At 41.1% G+C, this 19,757-nt stretch overlaps 2 protein-coding genes across 3 annotated transcripts in view; one reads left to right on the top strand and one right to left on the bottom strand.

Moving 5' to 3' along the window:
• The window catches only part of NT5DC1 (5'-nucleotidase domain containing 1), a 140,302-nt gene that overhangs the window by 107,774 nt on the left and 12,771 nt on the right, over positions 1 to 19,757 (top strand). For both annotated transcript variants that reach the window (XM_080806022.1, XM_080806021.1), the window contains exons 7-10: positions 3,250 to 3,424; positions 5,357 to 5,454; positions 14,773 to 14,891; positions 15,993 to 16,145. In XM_080806022.1, coding sequence (XP_080662148.1) covers positions 3,250 to 3,424; positions 5,357 to 5,454; positions 14,773 to 14,891; positions 15,993 to 16,145 — 545 coding nt within the window. The remainder of the gene's footprint in view (positions 1 to 3,249; positions 3,425 to 5,356; positions 5,455 to 14,772; positions 14,892 to 15,992; positions 16,146 to 19,757) is intronic.
• Positions 10,709 to 19,757, bottom strand: part of TSPYL4 (TSPY like 4) — a 31,558-nt gene continuing 22,509 nt past the window's right edge. Inside the window, exon 4 of the mRNA XM_080806024.1 lies at positions 10,709 to 10,982. The gene's annotated coding sequence lies outside the window, so the exon portion shown is untranslated. The remainder of the gene's footprint in view (positions 10,983 to 19,757) is intronic.

The raw sequence follows: 19,757 nt of genomic DNA, 5'->3' as shown, positions 1-19,757 counted from the left end.
TATATGTTGCAAATCGTATTATTACTTGGACTTTAAACAAACAAATATTCCTGTGTCTGCCTCCACACTAACTTAAGTAGTCATTCATTGAATGACTGCTCCATGCCAAGCAGAAAGACAGGCTCCCTTACCTTTAGGAGTTTACATATATAGTCACTTCGGAGAGATAATTTAATGAACAATTATAATCCAGTTTATAGCTTGATTTAGTAGCTTTGGTTTTGTAGCTTGATTTGTTTCAATAAAAATATGAGTTTGTTATAGACAATAATGCCATAAACTTCAAAATTGCAGGAGACTCGACCTTAATTGTTCCACTATAAAAAAAAAGAGAAGATAATTTTGTGACGTGATAGAGGTGTTAGCTAACACTAGGGGAGTAATCATAATTGAAATATATAAATATAGCAAATTAACACATTATATATACATCTTAAACTTACACAATGCTCTCTGTCAGTTATATGTCAATAAAATAAATTTTAAAAAAGACGAGCGTGTACTTGTGTAATTCTATCTATTCCTTTAATGATTTGACGTTACAAGAGAGTAAAAATATATTCCCCAGTAGTCGGTGACCATTTATAGTAAGAGCAGCCCATAGTCTACCATTGGGGATCTGTTTGTACAGGACTTAGGAGATTTTAATGTGTTCATTTTACTCTGCCTTGTGAACAGAATGAGGACCCTCATATGATTGCCTCAGGGAGTAATGTTCTCTTACTAAAGTATTATGTGTGCACTCTTTTGGATTAAGTTTATTAAAATTAATAAAACCAATTTAGGCAAGAATTTTCGAATACAATATTTAAATGTATGTGCTCAATTTTTTAATTCACTTGGAAATGGAATAGGTTTGTAGCAGTAATTTATATTTTGATCACTAGATGGCACTAAAGACATAGCTATGGAAAACAGCCTTTTCTCAACAGTTGGTTTTGAATAGACACTTAAGTACGTAAGTGTTTTCAACATTATATACCACTAATCTTTTGTTATCTATCCCATAAAATTTCTGTTTCTACAAAAGCTTTGTTTTTCTGGGTGGAAGAATCTCACATATGACTCCCTTAGGTATAATAAATTGAGAGAGAGACAGCCTCTGCCATTTACTTGGATAGTCACTCATCAAACTCTTCTCTTCTTAGCTATTTGATTTTATTGCTCTCTCTTTCTGAAATTAACCCTTTCTTACTAGTACCTTCTCTTCTCTGAAAAAAAATCTTTAAAGGGTCACTACATAGTTATAGGATATTAAGAGATCCTAGAGATTTACACAGTGGCAAAATACTAGAAGAGCGCGGACTTTGTTTTTGTTCTCAGTCTCCTGGTGTCTCAATATTATTCTTGCATTGTAACATGGTTTTTTTCTTTTGTTATTTTTTGGTCTGGTTGTGATGGATACTTGCAGTATATCGCGTTATGAGTAGAGATGCTGTAGGCTGCAAACCATAGATATCCTTGATATGTAAGCTGTTGTTCAATTGAGTTACATGACCAGAAGTCCACGATTGGGCTGGTGTGTTCAGCAGTGGTTAGTTAATTCAGTGTCTTAATTGGAGATCGAATGATGTCATGGGGGACCCGGGTTCCTTTCACATGTCAGCTTGGCCATCCTGGTTCTGTCAGATTTGTGCTTTGTGTTGGGGATAGCTGCTGCTGTTCTAGGTGGGATGCGTAAGCGAAGTCCAGAGTTAAAGAATACTCCACCGTGAGGATTCCTTCTCCGCGGCTGTGTACCTGACGCCACAAACCCCCAGCAGAGTTCTCAGGTCCCTTTGGCGAGGCCTGGCCCTCTGGGACTTCCTAAACAATCCACTGCAGGGGGAAGGGATTCCCACGGGAATTGCCACTACACGTTAGGCTGAGAGCTACCCATACCCTCCCTGCACACCCAGCCCTGAGAGGAGCAGGAACCCTCAAAGAAAATCAGTATCTCCAGCAGAGAAGCAGGGCGGAGGCGTGGACTTGGACAAACACAGCAGTGTTTGCTACCATTTCTGGTTTTATTGAGTTTTCGTCTTTTTGCTTAGAGACTCTTCTTTCTCCTAGTATTCTTGAAATGTGACTTTCATGTCTGTTACTTTAAGTGCGTGAGACTGTGCAGAATCACAGGACCAGCCCGTATCTGTGGCGGAGCTGAGTGCTCATTCAAGCCCTTTCTCCTGTGGTTTTGTTTATGCTTGTGTCCTATTCTTAGCAGTTTAAAGAAAGTAAGAACTTGGGTTCTCTTTTTCTGCTTATTAGTGCTATCGCCCGGAGAGCAGTCTCTCTAAAGTACAGTATGACTCTAGTAGCATTTCAGGCAAGTCTGCAGTTGTCTGCAAAGTACGCACAACTTTCAAGGCACCATGTCAAGCAGCACGAGTGCATCTGACCAGAACTTTTGGAGATCTTGGCAGCATCTGCCTCAGAGCTCAGACTGGCCCCTGTGGTCTCTGAAGACCCAGAGGGGCAGAGCCAGCAGACCCACCTGATGAGAGCCATTCAGTTTTTGCTGTCCGCTGCAGTGCCTTCTGGCCTTTTCCATTTGACATCCCAGCAGCTCTCAAAGCCTGCAGTAGCCTGGCCTTCTAGTCTGAGTCCATCTGAAACTCTACCGTGACTCTGAGGAACCCAGCTCCCCTCTTGGTAGCTTCACACCAACGACACATTTCTCGTGCATTAACTGAATATTTATTCATCATTCGTATCCAGCAAATAATTTGTTGAATGATTGAAAGAGTACCTATTCATTGACATTTCAAATGCAGGAAGGCTTTCTCTGACTTAAAACTGATCATATTGGGGCACTTGGGTGGCTCAGTGGGTTAAGCCTCTGCCTTCGGCTCAGGTCATGATCTCAGAGTCCTGGGATCAAGCCCCGCATCCGGCTCTCTGCTCAGCGGGGAGCCTGCTTCCCCCTCTCTCTCTCCGCCTGCCTCTCTGCCTACTTGTGATCTCTCTCTGTCAAATAAATAAATAAAATCTAAACTGATCATATTGTGTTTATTATATTATCTGTTCTAACAGTTTATCACTTCCTGTCAGATAATCAACAGACATTCTCAACTGGCCTTTTCAGTCATCATGTTCTTAAGGAAAGAACAGGAAGTATTCTTAAGAAGCAGTTAATAATGGCATCATTGCCATCTCTGAACCAAGTTTTTATCCTTTTGTCTATAGCTTTGAGAGACATAAACTTACTTGAGAATACCCTAAGTCAAAAAAAAATTTTTTTTAATCTCCTTAACATTTTTTATTTTTCAGAAAACTGTGGAATATATTTTCCAGAAATCAAAAGAGATCCAGGCAGATATTTACACACTTGTCCTGAATCTGTGAAAAAGTGGCTTCAGCAGCTAAAGAATGCTGGGAAAATTCTTTTGTTGATTACGAGTTCTCACAGTGATTACTGTCGACTTCTCTGTGAATATATTCTTGGGTAAGTGATGAGTCCTTCCATTCTCGTGGCCTTAGAAAATACTGATGACGAATGAGGCCAGTACTGCTTTCCAAGTACTCGCCCGTGCCCATCCCCTTCTGTTGGACAACGCTGAGTAACCGGCGGTTGCTTCTCCACATCTGCTGACAGCAACACCCCCCAAGGGCAGTTTAGCTAAAGCAGCATGACTGGGGCCAGTAAGGCTCGTAGCCCGCCCATGGTGTGGACTTAAGAGGGTCTGACAGACGGATGGACATCATGTCCTTCGAGCAGCACTCCATGAGTTCACTTTCTCAGCTTCAGATGGTAAGTGAGGGACACCGAGTTGTAGAGGACACTCCCTGAGCCCTGCCTGGAGGACCGCCCCTCCGGCCCTTTCGGTGCGGAGCTGCGTCCTCCAGCATTCAGCACAGCCAGGGATGAAAGTGACCTCCAGGAAAGCCGAGGCAGTGTAAATGCACAGACTTCAGACAGACGTGGGTTCAGGCCCGACCTTGCAACTTCCTCTGACGCCTGAGGTACGTCTTCGACCGTTCTCACCCTCGATTTCATCGTCTTAAAAATGGGACAGCCATACCTCATAGGTGTGAGCGGGGAGTTTAAACAGGGTAGCACAGGTATAGTATTCGAGTAGGTGGTAAGTTTCAGTGTCAGTATGTATTTATGTCATTCTCGTGAGCGGTACCAGAGAATACCCGTGGTCGGAGCCAGATTGTAAAATGGGCTGTGAGAGCTCCCCCGGGGCGTCCTCAGATTTCAGCAAATGCTGAATTGCTGGTAGGAAGCAAATTTCACCCTCAACACTGACCGCTGGCTGCCTTCTTTAGCCTCCTGAGGTCCATGTTCCTCAGCACATGTGGGTTTCGATTGGTCTGTGGTATATTTACGATCTACCCATGGATTTCCTGCTTTCTGAATAATACATAGGCCTGGGTCCTTGGAGCGAATTAAGGCTGGAGTCCTGCATACCTTGCACGGTGCCTCTTAGACCACGAGACTCCATTTGCTGTCCTGATAGTGGGCCCATGCTTCAGAATAAGCACTTACTTTCTTTTTCATTAGCATAGATGACCCAAGTTTTTCTTCCTATCTTAATTTCTCTTCAGTGTAGTTTAGATTTGTAAATATTATCTCCCCCAATGCTCTAGTGAGTCCAGTCTTTCCTTTGCCATCCCATATGATCCGTAATTTAGTATTAAATACAGACTAAAAAACAATTACTGTTACCTAAAAATTATCACATTGTAAGATTACACTGATTTCCAAAATAAGGTATCTTCTTTGTATTTGAACACTCTAAAAGATGTCACCTGACTTGATATAATGGTAGCTTTCTGTAGGATCCATGTAACATACAAAATTATTAATAACTTCATGCTAATAAATCCAAAGTTCAGGCCCCACATTTAAAAACCTAACTCGTGAATATTCTCATTGTTAGAAGCTATTAAATTCAGGGGTGCTTGGGTGGCTCAGTGGGTTAAAGCCTCTGCCTACGGCTCAGGTCCTGATCCCAGGTCGAGCCCCAAATTGGGCTCTCTGCTCAGTGGGGAGCCTGCTTCCTCCTCTCTCTCTGCCTGCCTCTCTGCCTACTTGTGATCTCTATCTGTCAAATAAATAAATAAAATCTTTAAAAAAAAAAAGCTGTTGAATTCATTCACTTTAACTATTACCATCAGGACAAGGCCAGCTAAGCACCCAGTTAATGAGTTAATGTGTATTTTTCCCCCTTATGTTTATACTTCAAAGTGTTGTCAGGAGGAGTAGTGCTCAACCATCTTCTATTTGCACATATAAAATACAGAAAAAGCATGTAAAAGTTAATCAAAAGATAAGAAATGATTCTGTGATCAGATAGGTAAAGATTAAGTTCTATTTTATGTGGACTTTTTCTAAATCCTCAAAATTATGACAAATATTGTTGCTTTTTAGGAATGATTTTACAGATCTTTTCGACATTGTGATTACAAATGCACTGAAGCCTGGTTTCTTCTCCCATTTACCAAGTCAGAGACCTTTCTGGACACTTGGTAAGTTAACATTTGTTCCTTCGTTCTCTTATTTCAGATTTGTTCATTCAGTTACTTAATAAATGCCTGTTGACTGACAACCATGTGCAAAATACTATGCTAAATACAACAAGGGGTATAAAAGTGATAGCACGCCTCCTTTCCCGTCCCAGGAATACATACACACATTAAGGTCAGTAAATGCATGGGGTTGATTGTAGGCCATTATAGCCGTCACGGAAGAAATGACTTCCCGATGAGGTAAACCAGGAGGACACCTTAGATCTATGGGCCAGGGAAGGCCTGTCCAAAAAGGCCTGGAAAGGTGACTTACCGGGCAGGACCTGCAGGACTGGTAATGCTAAGAGCAGAGGAAGAGAGGAGGCAGGACAAACAAATGCACAGGCCAGTGTGGGAGTAGTTTGAGCGAGTTCCAATGACGGAGAAGAGGCCAGGGATTCCGGCGGAGAGAGGAGAAGATGTTGGGGAGGCAGGCAGCCTCACACACTGTGGAAGTGGGTTTGAATTTTATTCCACAAGCTCTGAGAAGCGGTTCAGTTGAGGTATAAGAGTAACAGGGAGCTCTTTGGCTGTGGGGTGGGGAATGGATCGAATGTGGGAAAGATAGGCACTGAGTGTCCCAAGGGAGAGACTGGTGGTTTGATCTGAGGAGGTAGTACTGGAGGTGGGGAGAAGTGGACATATTTAAGATGCATGGTGGAGGTGGAAAACAGGACTTGGTGATGCTTTCAGAAGGAGAAGATGAAAAGCATAATCAAAAATGACTTACTGGTTTTTCTTTTTTCTGAATTGAGCAAATGGGTGAAGGGTGGTACCATCTACAGCCATTCGGAAAAATACAGAGGGAAAGTTTTTATGGTGTGGGGATTATAGCTATTAAGAAATCATTTTTTATAGTGTTAAGTTTGAAATGCCTATAAATTATTCAACTGGTACTAACAATTAGGAAATTGTAGAAATGAGCATGGAATCCAAGGGAACAACTTTAGGCTCAGGATATAAATTTGGGAGAGTTATCAGCTCACAGGATATTTTAAAGCCATGGGCTTTTACGAGATCAAATGCAGAGAGAATGATGAAGGTAAAACCAGATTGTAGATAGGTATTCCCACATAATAGTTTTTAAACAGTTCATCCTTCTATCTCTTAATACTTATCAATTAAGCAAATATAGTGCAAAAAATGCAGTAACTTGTTAGCATAAAGTTCATGCATTTGTGGTCTCCAGTATATTAAAAAAAATTGGCATACTTTTAATGTGCATTGTTTTCCATTACTGGTGTATGTGTGAAATTTTAATAAAAATTTTTGTGGAACATGGGGCAGCTGGGTGGCTCTGTCCATAAGGGAGGCAACTCTCGATCTTAGGGTTGTGAGTTCAAGCCCCACACTGGGTTAGAGATTAGTTGCAAATAAAATCTTAAAAAAAAAAAAAACCTCTGTGGAACAATATAAGAACTACTATAGGTACAAAAAAGGTATAGATTTTCTTGGAAGAAAATATGAAAATCCTGCAGATAAAAATTTTTTAAAAAATTTGCTGAGTAGTTACATATTTAAATATGTGAAGGGGGAAATATTTAGGGTTGGTTTGTTTAACACAAAGAGTATTATTTGAATCCCCGATAACAGGTTATTTCTTAACATCAAGGATTTATAGGAGACATTAAACCAATATATAAAAATACCATCACGCTCTCTCTTTCTACCAGACCCGGGTTTCTTAACCTTAGCACTTCTGAGGTTTGGGGCCAGATGCTTCTTTGTCAGCGGCAGCAGGGCTGCCGCTCTCTGTGCTGTAGGCTGCTTAGCGGCATCACTAGCCTCTGATCACTAGATGCCAGTAGCATTCCGTATCCCAAGTTGTGACATCCAAAAACGTCTCCAGACGTTGCCAAATTTGCCCTGAGGAGCAAAATCATCACAGTTGAAAACAACTGTCCAAACCATACTCATGGATATACATGCATATTTTTGTATCTTCAGTTTAAAAAACATAAACTGTGCCCTGATCCTACATTGTCTTCCAGCTAAAACCTCAATTCTCTGACTGCCTTCATAGCTGACACTCTAGAAAGACTTGTCTACACTCACTGGTCCCACTCCCTCCAGTGAACTCTGCAGAACACTGCAAACAAGCTGGCCACCCTTTATTCTTTATCGTCCTTAAATGACTGTCCCCAGATTGCCCCAGTGACCAACCTCCAGTCTCTTCCCCCTTTCATGTCCAGTAAGCTGTGCATCACGTCCTATTTAAACCTCCTCGTCTCTGCTCTCTGCTCAGAATATATGGGATTTCATGCTTCTGTAGATATATAGAAAAGCTCTGGGTTTTTTCATATCCAGAAGTGATTAGACTAGAAGATCTCTAAAGTTCTTTCCAGCTCTAATTTTCTAGGCTTCTGAATTTAAAATATTTCAGTGGAAGATACAGTGCATCCTGCAGTTTTTAGAGTTAACAGAAAATACCTTATTCCCATTTTGAGGGCAGTAAGTTTGCTAGAACTGTTACGAATGAGAGGATCGTACTAACGTTAAAGAACCTCTCATCTGTGATGTGTAGTGTTCAATTTCGTGCTGATTCTGATTCTTTGCCTACCTCTAATTGCCTTTATACCGCTGGTTTCGCTTCACCTTTCTCTCGCTCTACTAAAATATTCTATTGCAGTAAAATATTCATTGTGCTCAAACTCAACACAAAGTTATCAAAATATTTTCGTGCAAATGAAACTGTGTAAATAATAGCTATGAATAAATAGCATTAACACAAATTTAGCTTCTAAATCAATATGGAACTTTCTAAGAATTGTTAACTATAGTAAAGGAAAAAAATTGTTGATCATCAATGTTGAATTCACTGTTTTCCACAAAAAGAAGTCTTCCATTATGTTTAAGACAAATGATTTATTCTTTTGAAGAGTAACCAGAAAGAAGTCTGATCCCAGCCCTGTATACTGCAGTCCAGTAAACTGTATGATTAAACAGCATATTTTCCAAGCTTCACACCTATTTCTCTAACAGATTTTTTCCTCAGTATTAGTGTCAAAATGTACTATATTTCATATTTTAAAAAGTAACTCCATTAGTTTTTAGTCAGTTTGGAACTAGTATCCCTTTATCATATTTCTTACTAAAGTTAATGTTCTCCAGCATTCCATATTGTTGGGTCCCCCAATAATGGGTCCATGGTCAAAGAAGCGAGACTGATACAAAGCGAAGGTCAAGCAAAGCTTTATTTCGCGCCAAGCATCCAGAATCAAACTGACCGGCCAGGGCCTTCCCTTGCAAAGAGGCGATGACCCTCCGCCTTACAGACTAGCTTTTAAGGGCAAAGGCCATGTGGTTGGGCCTGGCCACGTACAGGTAGCCAATGAGATTGTAGCACAGAGAAAGCTGCACAGTCCTGCTAGGTCACACATAAGTGACCAATTGAATTACAATTTACCCTATAGTAGCTATTTGAACTAGCCTATCACTTTGGTCAGAATTGGCACCCAAAGGGCAGAGCCCACACTCCTTGGTAGCTAGGGAGACAGTATATGCCTACTGATTGGATGTCTCCACCTGACCCAACTCATCCCTGCATGGGGGGGGGGGGGTGGTTATCTCTACCTGACCTGACCCGCCCGCCCTTGTATTTGGCCTTTGTTACCTGGGACTGGTTTCCCGGATTTGCTTTTAAGTAAGTTCCCCTGGTGGGTGGGCGGGGTCAGTTTAAGTTTTACTGCATAAACAACAAAATGGCTGTTCAACCGAGGTGGGGCCGCTCTGGCTAAATAGGCCCTTACGATATTAACGCTCCCTTCTTCCGCTCTCTCCCACTCTGATGGTTTCCGCTATCCCCTAATACTAATGACTCCCAGTTCCTATCTCCGGGCATCACTTCTCCCTGACTCACAGAGGCGTATTTCTAAATTCCCCAAACCCTGCAGCCCTGGCGTGGCAGGAACCTCGTGGTGCTTATAACAGTTCATTAATTTCCCCTCCCATCTTGGCATGCTCCTCTTCCCGTACTCCCTAGTTCCATTGTAACTGTTCCAACGGATCTTGCCCAAGCTAGGAAAACCTATCAACTTCTGTTCCTCTCTCCCCTTCACATCTAAACTGTCCTTCGGTCTTCTTAGGCTGGTCACCTGCCACATTCCTGCCAATGCCTTTGTCATCCCTTTTGCGAACTGGTACACTCACATCCCTGCTGGGTATGACAGTACATAATGACTGATCACCCAGCTTCCATCAGCCTTGTCACCCTCAAACCATCCCCCGTATGGCAGTTAATGTTATTGTACCACGCAAGTCCCGTCCCCCGCTCTGACAACCTCTAGTGTCATGTAAAATCAAATCACTGCTCCAAACGGATTAAAAGCAGAAGTAAAGTAAGGCAAAGGAGCTTCTGGGATGGAAGGTGCCAGGCGAGCCAGTTCTCAAGGGCACGGTGTCCTTGCAACTGTCGCAAAGGCCTGACGTTAGCTGTTGCCATAGAGACAAAAGGGGGAGCGTTGTGCCTGAATTGGGAGCCAAGTGCCTCCCGCCAGGCTGATCCTTACCAACCCTGTTTAAGGATTATTTGGGGGGCGCAAGGAGCCTCTTCCAGGCAAAACGTGCAGCATCCCTCCCCATCACTGGGTGATTCAGCTCCTCACCAGTGCAGCCCAGTCGGGATTGGGGGAGAGAAGTCCATCTTGCAAGATTGCAAATTCAATGAAGAGAGCGACTGTATCTTTTTCACTGCCGGGTCCCCTGTGCTGCCAGCTACCCCTCCTCCCCAACCCCAATTTGGGAATCGCGACCCAACTCGCCGTCATTGGTTTCTTGGCCTGAACTATCACCCGCACACAGACTCCCAGATCTTTCCCTGAGACCTCTTTTCTAGAGCCTCATAGCCTATTTCCTCCTGCACACAGCTGGCTCTGCTCAGCATTCCGAACTCAAACTTCATGTTCTCCATCCACCTAGAAACAACACAACCAGACGTGCTGGCCAGTTTATATTCCTTATCGTCCTTACTTGACTACCCACGGAATTGCCCCAGCGACCAACCTCCAGTCTCTTCCCCCTTTCACATCCAGTATGCTGTGCACCACGGCCTGTTTAAACCACGTCGTCTCTGCTCTCTGCTCCCTTCCCATCAGGCGGTCATCACTCTCTTCCCTGGGAGTCTCTTAACTGCTCCCCCTGCCCTCCCTTTCTACCTCTCCTTCCCTACATCTCTTGCGCCTGCCCTCAGATACTAGACACAGACTTCCATTTGTCACTTTAAAAACATTTTATGTAATTCACTTATTACTGTTAGGCATACTCCGTAGTTAGTCACATACACAGAGAATCTCCTTGGCTCCCCACTCCGTGGAGCATCTTAAGGCGAATTACAAATCTGGTTGCTAAGTTACCTTTCATCTTCACTCTGTCCGCTCCCTACAGATGCCCATTAGTCCACCCTTGCCGGAATGAACGCCTTCTGTTCTTGGCAGATTTTTGTTCCTGCCGTGCTCTCCACATCAGTGTTTGACTTTGATCGCTCACACCACCTAGGGATATTGTTAGAATGGCGATTCTGATTCAGTAGGTCTGGTTATAACCTGAGATTCTGCATTCTAAACAGATTTTCTGGTGAGGCAGATGCCACTGGTCAGATCACCAGTGACAGATTCTAGTAACCCCAAGAAAGAATGTCTTAGTGCAGTTAACTGAAGATCGTTATTCTGAAAAGAAATAAACGTCCCAGCGTATGAGGTATGGAAAGGAGGGAGGTCGTTAAGAGTATTGCTCAGCGGGGAGCCTGCTTCTCCCTTTGCCTGCCACTTTTCTGTGCTCTTTTCTGCGCCTGAGCGCTCTCTCACTCTCTAACAAATAATTAAATCTTAAAAAAAAAAAGAATATTTAAACTAAAGGAAAGGACTTTGAAAGAATTAACTGCTTTAAAGAATTATGAATATCAAACGAATAGTAAACCCTCAAAACCAACATAGATCTGGAGATATTATGTTAAATTTGCTCCAACTCACTAGTAAAGTATTTGTTTCTCTTAATCTGTAATTTTCCTTTTTATGGCTCCCAACCCAGACAAGCATTTTAGCAGACGTTTTACTTTAAAAATGTCTTATTGGGGGCACCTGGCTGGCTGAGTGGGTAGAGCAGGTGACTTTTTTTTTTTTTTAAGTTTTTTTTTTATTTATTTGACAGAGAGAGAGGGAGAGAGAGAGCATGTGCACATGAGCAGGGGCAGAGGGAGAGGGAGAAGCAGGCTCCCTGCTGAGCAAGGAGCCTGATGTGGGCTCCATCCCAGGACCCTGAGATCATGACCCAAGCCGAAGGCAGAGGCTTTAACCCACTGAGTCACCCAGGCGCCCCTAGAAAATATATATTTTAAAAATGTGTTATTGCCCATGCAAAAAAAAAAAATAGAAAAAGCATATAAAAATGCACAATTGGAGGAAAAAATTCTAACTCCAAAGTGAAGAGGGGATATGTAAAAGTAAATATGCACTGTCTAGTCAGGTCCACATAATATAGGACAGAACTCAAGGAATCAAAAGAATTGTAAATATATTTTTAATTATAAGTCATTGTTTAGTAAACCTCTAGCAAGTCAGAGATTGCTACCAGAATATAAGCATCCTAAAGACAGGGGCTTGGGACATCTAGGTCACCGCTATATACCTCATACCTAAAGTATTCTGTAAAATCTAGTCGAAATAAAGAGTTGAAAGAAAAAAAATAAGTCTTTTCCAGGTCAGTCTATTCCCACCAGGCTATGAGGATTCTGTTTGTAACATTTTCCTTATAACAGCAAAAGAATGGCAACATCTCACATATCTATCAATAAATCACTATGAATTATTGAACATGCATCTATTTTAAAAACTAAGCAGATTACAGTGTATTATCTAGAGAGGTTTAAAAAAATCAAATTGCAGAACGGTGTGCCAGTATTTGCATTTAAATGGGAGGGTTCATGGGTATAATATTAATTGCCAAGACTGCTGTCATAACAATAAACCACAGACTGGGGGCTTAAACACCAGAAATGTATTTCGCTTACTTCTGGAGGCTAAAAGTCTGAGATCACGGTGTCAGCAGGATTGGCTGCTTCTCCGGCCTCTCTTCTGGGCTTGTAGATATGCATCTTCTCCCTGTTGTCATCACATGGTCTTTCTTCTGTGTCCTAATCACCTAATTATCTGTGTCTTATAATCAGTTCTTCCGAGGACACTAGTCATATTGGATTAGGCCCACCCGAATGGCCCATTAAAGGCCCTGCCTTCAAATACAGCCACATTCTGAGATACCAAGGGTTAGGGCTTCACCATATGAATTTGAGGAGAACACAGTTCAGCTCACAACAGGCATATACATATGCCAAAACTCTTCACACTGTGTGTTGACAATGTGTGCAGTTTATTATAATATCAGTTATACCTGAGTAAATGTGTTTTTAAAAGGGAGAGGGAAAGAGTATATATTTGCTTTATCTGCATAAAAGTGTGGTTACCTTTTTGTAGAATAGGTAACTGCACAGCAGAGAGAGTTCAAAAATGGAACTTTTAGTATATATATTACTCATTCCAAAAAAAAATCACATTAAATACATACTATTTAAACATTAAGATAGTAACATCAAGCATATTGGGAGTTGGGGGAACATGTGTGAGCTGCCACGTGAGCCATGGCATTCAGGCAGCTGTGGGCTGAAGTCAGCGGTCAGGCACAGATACAAAAAACTCTTCTTAACTCTTGTTCTCTTACCTAAGATAAGTTACAGAACTCATCTTTGTTTAAGATTGTCGGCCATAGGCGCACCTGGGTGGCTCAGTGGGTTAAGCCTCTGTCTTCAGCTCAGGTCATGATCTCAGGGTCCTGGGATCGAGCCCCACATTGGGCTCTCTGCTCAGCAGGGAGCCTCCTTCCCTCCCCCCACCTGCCTCTCTGCCTACTTGTGATCTAGGTATATCAAATAAGTAAATAAAATCTTAAAAAAAAAAAAAAAAGACTGTTAGCTATAGCCTTAACTGTATCATTTCCCCATATTTTGGAACACTTTTACTAAAATTTTACCATTTTGTGTTTTTACTTTTCTTGTCCATATGCTCTTAAAATAAGAAAATAAAAAGTTTTACTAATTGCTCTAATTGATTGCTCTTCCATCTCTCTGTCCAACTCTTATCTGTTTCCTAATTTTATTCAGTCAGTTTTGGGGGAAATGTGTCTGTTATAGAAACAAGTCTGAGCTTTGGTGTATGCATTTTTCTCCTTCATGGTTATAAACCAAACATCCATTAATTATTAAGTTAAAAGATTGGAAGAATAATTCAGACATCTTATAGAACTTAGGTACAAAAATTTTTCTGAATATATATCTTCATAGGAAGATTTCTTAAATTAATGCTTTCTGCCCAGTCCTTAAGAATGTTTTAAATTAAAGCCGTGACATAATTGACTTGTATGACAGTAATACTGGTTTGCATTTTTCATAATACGGTGCTGTTTCATCAGTCTGTTTCATCAATTTACAGGGAGACTGTAAAAACAATAAACTTCAGAAATGAAGTTCGAAATGCATTCTAAAGTCCATTTTCTTTTTTTTTAATCTATTGCTGACCTATTCCTAGGAGGAGGAGGAGAGTAAACAGCACTGCATTTGGACATAATAGGACGACACCAAATACAAATTTCTCTTTTCTAAAGTTGTATCTTGTTTACAGTTGCGTCCATGAGCCGTAGCCAGGTTCAGGAATCCAAATTCAGAGACGATTTATGGGTCTGTCTTACCCTTTTGTCTTCTAGCCCCATTTTGAAGTCTTAATGTAAACTAAGAAGTTTGGTTAATAAAAAATCACTTAGCAGCTTTGAGATCTCGAGCAAAATAACTTCCCTGAGCCTTCTTTTCCTCAATTAAGAGGCTTGTTGTGAGGATGAAATAATATATGCCCCCCACTATGCACAGCCTCCCCACAGAGCAGTACATTTGCTTCAGCTGATGAGCCTACACTGACCTCATTCTCACCAATAATGGGGGAGGCTGTGCATGCACAGAGCGAGGGGCTATAGCGGAAATCTCTGGACCCCTCAGTTTTGCTGCGAATCTAAAACTGCTTTAAAGAGATCATTTGAAAAATCCTGTATATATGAAAAATGATAGATCTATAGAGGTCAGGATCGCCATGAAGGACTTGTAATAACATGGGTGCTCACTGAATACTAGCTCCTGTCCCCACACGGTTCCTTCCTGTGCATGTCCTGCAGCCGTGCTTGGTGGGGTCTGCCCAAACAGGTGCTCTCACTTGATTAAAGGGTCCGATTGTCAAACTCTCTTTTCAGAAAATGATGAGGAACAGGAGGCACTGCCATCTCTTGATAAACCCGGCTGGTACTCTCAAGGGAACGCTGTCCACCTTTATGAACTTCTGAAGAAAATGACTGGCAAAAATGAACCCAAGGTATTTTCTGATTGAGGTGGGGTTCTTGGTGCCCTCCTGCAGACTTGAACTATTATAAATTAAAACCACAATTCTAAATGCATTCAGCTTAGTTTTCTATGGGGAAATCATCAACCTCTGCCTATCTGCCAGTCTTTTACCTCTTCTGCTTAAATAAGCCTTTTCTCTGTGATCGAGACTGGATCTTTATCTATACCAGAGAAGAGCAAAGATTCCAAGCAAGGAGGCACAGTTCTAGGGGATACACTGGATGAGTGTGTGGGGTACCTGAGGAATAATATTCTGATAACAGGTCACCGAACAAATTTCATATGTAAAACAAACATTAATTGAAATTACACCACAGACTAGCCTAAAGACACACTTGCTTTTGATATCCGGTCACATTGTTGATGTTGGACATGGGTGCATTTTTTTATATAGCAGGACACTTTCTTCAAAAAATGTTTACCGGAAAGATCAGTGGGTAACTGACCCCTGCTCCACTGGCTCCCACAATGCCACAGCGCCCTGGGAACTCTTGAGGGGTTTAACAGAGCATTCTAACTTGGAGATTCTAGTTCCTACTCCCTTACCATTTTCTCATGTAAATGTAAACTGAGGGGTGTGGATTAGGTCTTTGGGGCCTCACCTGAGAACACCTGGAGAGCCTCCCAGAGCCCCCTTACCCAGCCAGTCAGAGATTCTGTTTCAGCCAGTCTGGGTAGGTCCCGGAAACTCTTGGAAAAGCTGGTGTGATGTGCACTCCCGCAAGTGTAACCCATTGTAACAAGCCCTCTCTGCTCCTCGGCCGGTTCTTCAATTCTAAGGGCAGCCTTAACGATAAACATACAGACTCGGACTTCTTCACAAAACTGAATAAACTCAGCCCCTGCCTTTCTTCTACCTGCAAATGCGTTGTGTCACTTCTTACAGCAAACCTGGTGCCCCACAAACCAAATGGGGCAGGTTAAATACCTGTGATGGTATTCACGGAAGTTTTAAGATGTTTATGTAACTATTTTTCTGATAGGTGTTGAGGACTTTTTTCTGCTTCGTGGAGTGAACACCACTTTCTTTCAATTCCTCATCCTCAAACAGAATTTGCTATCTGACTTGCAGGTCGTTTACTTTGGTGACAGCATGCACTCAGACATTTTCCCAGCCCGTCATTATAGTAACTGGGAGACAGTCCTCATTCTGGAAGAGCTCAGAGGGGACAGAGATGGGAAGCCTGAAGAATCAGAGCCTCTAGAGAAGAAAGGAAAATATGAGGTAAGGGTTTCCTTACTAGCTCTTTCCTGGAAAGAAAAACCTTTATGTTTGACATATCTTGAAAAATGCTTGGTTTGTGCCAAGAGTGATGAAATCTCTTGGCACTTGGTGAACTTGCTATCTCAGCCCTGTTCTTAATCTTGTTGATAATTTTTAAATAATGTCAAGACCCATCTGTCTTCCCAGCCCTCTTGCTTTCACCCAGTGCTATGACTCCATGCGTGTTTTTTGGTTAATGTTGAGGCAACCAGATCCTGACTCACTATAGTCACACCCTATGTCTCTTTTGCTTGGCCATGAAAGCTCTTCTGCTCCTTCTTCATGAGTATAAGTTAATACATTGGTATCTCCTTTAGACTTGGTCCTCGGCTACCAAGAAGAAACCTTAGGTGAAGACTTGATGTAAAGAAAAGTAAAATATGTCATAAAACTGAAAAAGGGAAGAAAGTATATAAAAGCAAAAAGAAGCAGAAAAGAAGAAAGATCAGAAAATAATATGCATTTCTAAATTCATTCCAGTAGAACAGTTATAAGAAGGAAAAACTCAAGTCAAGAAACAAAAAATAACTATAAGAAGAAATGAGCTATTAAACCACACAGGGACAGGGAGGAAACTAACAAGCATACTACTAAGTGAAAGAAGCCAATTTAAAAAGCCTATATATTGTATGATTCCAGCTATATGACATTCTAGAAAAGGCAAAACTACAGAGAGTAAAAGGACCAGTGGTGCCAGGGGTTCAGGAGGGAGGGAGGGGAGTAAATAGAGCACAAGGGATTTTTATGGTCGTAAAACTCTTCTTCATGATACTGTAGTGGTGGAAATATGACATTATACGTTTGTCAGAACCCATAGAACTATACAACATGAAGTGTTAACCCTAATGTGAACTACAGCCTTTCATTAATAATAATGTATTAATACTGGTTAATCGATGATAACAAATGTACCACATCAATTACTGCAAAATGTTAATAATAGGAGAGACAGTGGGCGGGAAGGGGAGGCAAGTGGGGAACAGATGTATGAGAACTTTCCGCACTATATGCTCTACTTATCTGGAAACCTAAAGTCTGTTCATTTAAAAAATAATAATAACTATAAATAGACCCAACAAAATGTTAGAAGAAAGGGTTCAGGTTTTTCTGAGGTTTCCGCTGAGTAGCATTTAGTCTTCAAGATGACACTGGAAGTTCTTTGGACTGTTTAAGAAGAGCTTTAAAGCAGTCTTACAGGGGGTAGGCCTTCTATCCTGCGTGACTTTGGAGAAGGTTTTCACTAAAGAGAAATTAGGAGATTTGTTTTCTTCAGAATGATTTGAGAATACAGGTACTATATTAAGAAAATGAAGACTCCAGGGGCACCTGGGTGGCTCAGTGGGTTAAAACCTCTGCCTACGGCTCAGGTCATGATCTCAGGGTCCTGGGATGGAGCCCCGCATCTGGATCTCTGCTCAGCAGGGAGCCTGCCTCCTCCTCTCTCTCTGCCTGCCTCTCTGCCTACTTGTGATCTGTGTCTGTCAAATAAATATATAAAATCTTTAAAAAAAAAAAAAGAAGACGACTCCATGGGAAAGTTTCCTCCAACATTTACAACAAACAGTAGCCCCATCCTTTTCCCATGACCCCTTTCTCTTATTGGTTATAAACACATGAACAGAGTTCATAATTGGCTTTTAGACAGAAAATGAGTCAACAGCTTGAAAATTTTATTTCCTAAGACAAAATTGAAATAATGTTCCTTTCCTATCAAACTCTACCTCCCCAACCCACCCTGTTCCACTGAACATGGGCAAGGAAGCAAGGAAGAGGACAGTTTGGCCAAGTGACAAGGTTACAGTAAAGCCCTCAGAAGGCTCCAGCTGTAGCCCTAAACTCTCTTTCCATCTTACACTGTTGAGATTCCAGGTTAAGTGGAGTTGTGGAAGATGGATTCCCCTGTTCTGCTGGGGTCTGAGGCAGGTGTTTTGCTGCAGGATTCCCAGCTGTGGCCCAAAGCATCATGTTGAAAAAGCAGAGTATTCTCGGACTACTTGATTCCAGAGTTAACCTGGTCAGACTGAATGATACGATGTTTCTGTAGTTTGTGTTAAGGCAGTGTTTGTGTGATGGGTTCTTCCTTAGCAAATGTTTCAGGACAACTTAGTTCTCTCTTCCTTAAGGAGAATCCTCTAATCCTACATCTTTCTGCTTATATTTAAAAGCAGATTTAAAATTTAAAACAATTGGGTGTTTTGTTTTGTTTTTTTAATTATCTTGTAACACAAACCTAGGACTATAACTTCTAGAAGCCGGACTGCTTTCATGTATTCCTTTCATGTATTCCTATACACAGAACACTTTTTCCATCAACACATCAAAGCCCTAGTGTAAGTACAGCATGTCATGAGAATTCAGATTCTTTCCTGCTTCCCTGTGGAGGAGACAAGAATACAAAAACATCCTCAGTTGCTACAGGAGGAAGGAGACAGTCCATAAAGAGAGCTAAACAGAAAGTATCATGTGAGGGTTCTTCTGTTGATTTTGTGATTATTAAGAAAAATGTAGTTTCATTTTTCTAACCAAATGTCATACACATAATATATATCACATTCAGTGTTTTAGTTAGCACAAAACCAGAATGCAAAGGGATTTAATTCCTTATTTCTAGTTAACTTTATGCAGCTTAAATGAACTTTCAATAGTATAATTTAAAAACAAATCAGATCATTTCAGGATTGATGCACTCACTGAACAAAAACATTTACTACATTCTATAGAGATTAGCATTTTGTTTCACTTAGGCTTGAATTCAATTTCTCAGATATTTACAAAAATTTCACCCTTCATAAAACCATCTGGAATGTGAAGATCACTTTTACTTCCCTTCATTTGTGACAGGAAGCCCAAGATAAGGCCAGAGAACATCTCAAATGGCACTCAAAAGACTTGTAAGAAATTTTTTCTAAAATCTTACTACATCTGTTGATTATCCATTATACTATACTGGAGCATGACAGATAAGCAAAAATGGCCCATTTTAATAATCAAAGTAAAGCTAGTTAAGGAGACAAGGAAGAATAATTTGTTTTCATTTATCTTTGGAGAAATAAATCAAAAGTCACTTCATTAATCTTGTAATTACTTGGACAGTCTTAAATTTCATAAGATAAGCCTCCAAAGGGAGCTCTCCTCTTCAGCCTCCTTCATTACTGTTCTCATCTGTTTCTTCATTTTAACTCAAAACAAATAAAAATGTATTCTTCAGCTTTTTAGAGTAACATACTATGAGATTTATGTGCCAAAATAATTCATTTTAATGATGAAAATTCTCAGCAAACAAGAAGGGGCCAGCCTTTGATTAGAGAAAAGCTATCCAACAAAACCCAATGAGAATATAATCTATAATGGAAATATTTAATGGGGAAAAAAGCCATACTTAATAGAGACAGGTGGTCTTCAAGGTTCTGGGCTAGACAGAGGATGTCTGTTATTAATTATATTGTGTAACAGAGGTTGCCAACACGACAAGAAAAAGAAATATGGAATTAGAGTTAGAAGATACCAAATTGTGATTATTTCAGAGTTGTATGGTCATTAGGTGGCCATAGACCACCTTAGGGAAACAGTTAG

The sequence above is a fragment of the Martes martes genome (assembly GCF_963455335.1).
Source record: "Martes martes genome assembly, chromosome: 6".
Classification (NCBI taxonomy): Eukaryota; Metazoa; Chordata; class Mammalia; order Carnivora; family Mustelidae; genus Martes; species Martes martes.
Note: the sequence above shows the minus strand (reverse complement) of the source record. Positions and strands in the feature narration are given on the sequence as shown.